The sequence below is a fragment of the Aplysia californica genome, unplaced genomic scaffold (genome assembly GCF_000002075.1).
Source record: "Aplysia californica isolate F4 #8 unplaced genomic scaffold, AplCal3.0 scaffold00074, whole genome shotgun sequence".
In the NCBI taxonomy this organism is placed as follows: Eukaryota; Metazoa; Mollusca; class Gastropoda; order Aplysiida; family Aplysiidae; genus Aplysia; species Aplysia californica.
In genome coordinates, this window is record NW_004797344.1 from 1,910,273 (window position 1) to 1,913,417 (window position 3,145).

The 3,145-nt window shown below is 42.3% G+C and overlaps 1 protein-coding gene across 1 annotated transcript in view; it reads right to left on the minus strand.

Moving 5' to 3' along the window:
• Positions 1–1,041, minus strand: part of LOC101859086 — a gene marked incomplete in the record, with an annotated part of 8,618 nt that extends 7,577 nt beyond the window's left edge. Inside the window, 1 exon segment of the mRNA XM_013080093.2 lies at positions 227–1,041. Within this exon segment, the coding sequence (XP_012935547.1) occupies positions 227–324 (98 nt within the window).
• Between the last annotated feature and the right edge of the window lie 2,104 nt (positions 1,042–3,145).

Below are 3,145 nucleotides of genomic sequence, written 5' to 3' on the forward strand. Positions count from 1 at the left end.
AAGAAGAAGAAGAAGAAGAAGAAGAAGAAGAAGAAGAAGAAGAAGAAGAAGAACAACAACAACAACAACAACAACAACAACAACAACGACAACAACAACAACAACAACAACAACAAGAAAAAGCCAGTGTTTTAGAAAACGTGGAACTAAAAGATAGTTGTTCTGCGGAGACATCGTAGATCCTTCGTGCAGTTTGCAATTTATCAAAATGAGAAAAACGACTCACAAGGCCTTGAGACTACGACCCCGATACACCGGGTCTGCCGAGACTACAGGAGGGGAGCACATGCTGCCGAACGGAGACGGAAAAGATACGGTCGCCATGACAACCAGTTGTTTATTAGCCAAAGGTCTGGTGGACCAGATTCTTGAGGATAGTTCAATGAATGTTTTCACAAACAAAATCCCATCGTTGCAGAAACAACCAGTCTGTCTGTATGCGGTCTGGCGTTCTAATCGTAGTCACGGTGAAGTAGTACACGAAGATGACTCATTGTTCATAATATTAGGCCTTTCAGCCATACCTTGACCTTTCATCACTCTCAATCATCATCAAATCTTTCTAATTATGTAACTATCAAGTTCATGTCCAACTCAGTTCCTTGGCACACTAATGAATAATAAAATCAACATTTACGGAATCCAGAAGGGGAATGAATTCCAACATTTTCAGAAAGGCAAAACCGTTTTCGGATAAAATGATAAATTAAGAAATATTGACGTCCATGTTAACACTTCCACAAGATGATTCTTATAAAAATGAAATCAGTTTCAAAACAGATAGTCCTCCATACTTTTAAAAGATAAAGGAACAAAACTAATGCTGTTTGGTATATAGCGTTGGTGACTGGCACAGTGTCAGAATACATTTGATTGTCTTAGACCGTAATATGAATTACCATAACACTTACCATACTTATACTATTCAATTAAGTACACCTTAAAAACAGACAAAGTTTTTTACCATTCCACAACAATTTGACAGTATAATACATTGTTTATTCTTCTTAGTCGTAGATATGATTTAATTCCGCCATGTTGGTTTAATTAAAGTTGACATGCACTAGTAAAGCCAAGCGTAAAGAAAGTCAAGAATACATTCGTCGATCAAGCACAAGTCGATATCCTCCCCCCCCCCCTTTCCCCAAACCCAGGAGCCTCAGATGTGTTATGAAAAATATTGACTAACACCTCTCCTTAAGCCAGATTATCGCCAAAGGGCTTTACTAAGGCTTTAAAAGGTCATAAGCACACAGATTTCTAATAACTGAGCACACAATGTTAGATCCCGGCTGACGTAGAATCGACGCTGCTGTCCACACTCAAATGTTTGTCTTCCAAAGAGACTGTCGAAGCTCACAGTGTTTCTTCCATTGTTTGCCCTTCGTTAAGCTGTTTGTTCTCGTCTTTTTATTGGGATTTCACTTGTAAAAAACTGTCAGTTCTGTTGAGTATACTACTGTCGTGGGTGCCTGACCCCATGTGTTACGACTTAGCTCTCTTAACTGTAAAGCACCCACGGCATACGTGATGTGTAGGGGTAGTGCAGCACTTTGCTGGCTCATGATTGTCGCTACATGTTTCTTCGCTCGTGGCAGACTTTTGCCCCGCCCCCACCCCTTTTTTTCCCCTGGCCACCATTTTATACTCTTTGCAAACAGGATCTTCGACTTCACACTAGAAGTAATTTCACAAGGACAAAATCTCCAGGTGGAAAGTAAATTATGCTCAAAATCCGGCACCTTAATGGACCAAAAGCTAGTGAACGTGGCCTTGGGCGAAATACACTGTCCTTATTCCTTTGACTTGGCGATATTTACACCATGTCAGAGTGAAAATGTGTGATCTTAGTATTGTCATTCAGCTCATCCCCCTCCCCTTTTTTTCTACACACATCTACCGCCCACCTTTTTCATTCCTACACATTCGTGAGCACGCGAGCACACATACACACAGATATGTACACACCAATACTTGCTACGAAACGAATCTTTAATAAGCAAAAGCAAAATAGAAAAGCTGAATTGTATTACAAAAAAAGCCAAGTAGGCTTTAGAATGTTGAAACCCTGTGAAAAGAAAAGATAGGCTACATTGAGGTGGCTGTCATTTACATATCTGACGTCAGCAGCCCATTTCCTTCCCTTAGGGCAGAGCGACCTAATGCGTTTTCTATATTTATGTATTCAGAGGGGGAAAAATCCCAGGACAAGCGCATGCATTCACATTGCTCATGTGAACAGACAACATTGATATCTGTGGCGAAGCCATTCTGCACTTGGTGTTTAGAGACGCTCCTTAACTTATTAAAACCCAGATAAGGTAACCATAAAACCTCACTGAAATGAACACTGGGGCACACATTCGCTTCAATACACTACACGTCAAGAACTGTCCACAAAATCAAGAGTAATCAAAATAATTTCCGCCACTCTGACACACACAGACGCACAAACACACTGGTATTTTCATAACCACGGCCAGACTGCAGTCCCAAGGAATGGTGGCCGGTCTAGAGCCCGGGTATTGACTTCCTTATGTTTGGCAAGGGTTTTTTCTCCCTTTCTGACCCCGGCCCTGAGACAATGGAGCAATCGACTGCACTGACCAGAGGCCGCCAATCCGTCCACGCATGGGTCGTTAGCCGACTTTGTGCTTTACTTATCTGGACACAGTGGTCACAACTTAGTGATAGCGGAGACTTTGTGATAGCGGAGACTTTGGATAGCCCAGACTTCGGTCATATATCTTTTCAGTCTGATCCAGCTGGACTGCAATTTGTGTTGAGCCCTCTATAGATAATTGGGTTTGCTAACGACGTTTGGGAGAACAGGGGAGATAGACGGATAGACGGACATAGAAACAGAACAGCAGACTAACAGAGAAATAGGCAGACGGGCGTAGTAAGCAAATATCTCGTTTTGCACGCTCTGTCCCCGTCTCTCTCTGTCTCTGAGAAACTCTCTCTTGCTCTCTGTCTCTCTGTCTCTCTCTGTCTCTGTTTCTGTCTTTCTCTCTCTCTCTCTCTCTCTCTCTTTCTCTCTCTCTCTCTCTCTCTCTCTTTCACTCTCTCTGTTTTTCTCTCTCTCTGTCTGTCTGCTATCTGTCTCTCTCTCTCTCTCTCTCTCTCTCTCTCTCTCTCTCTC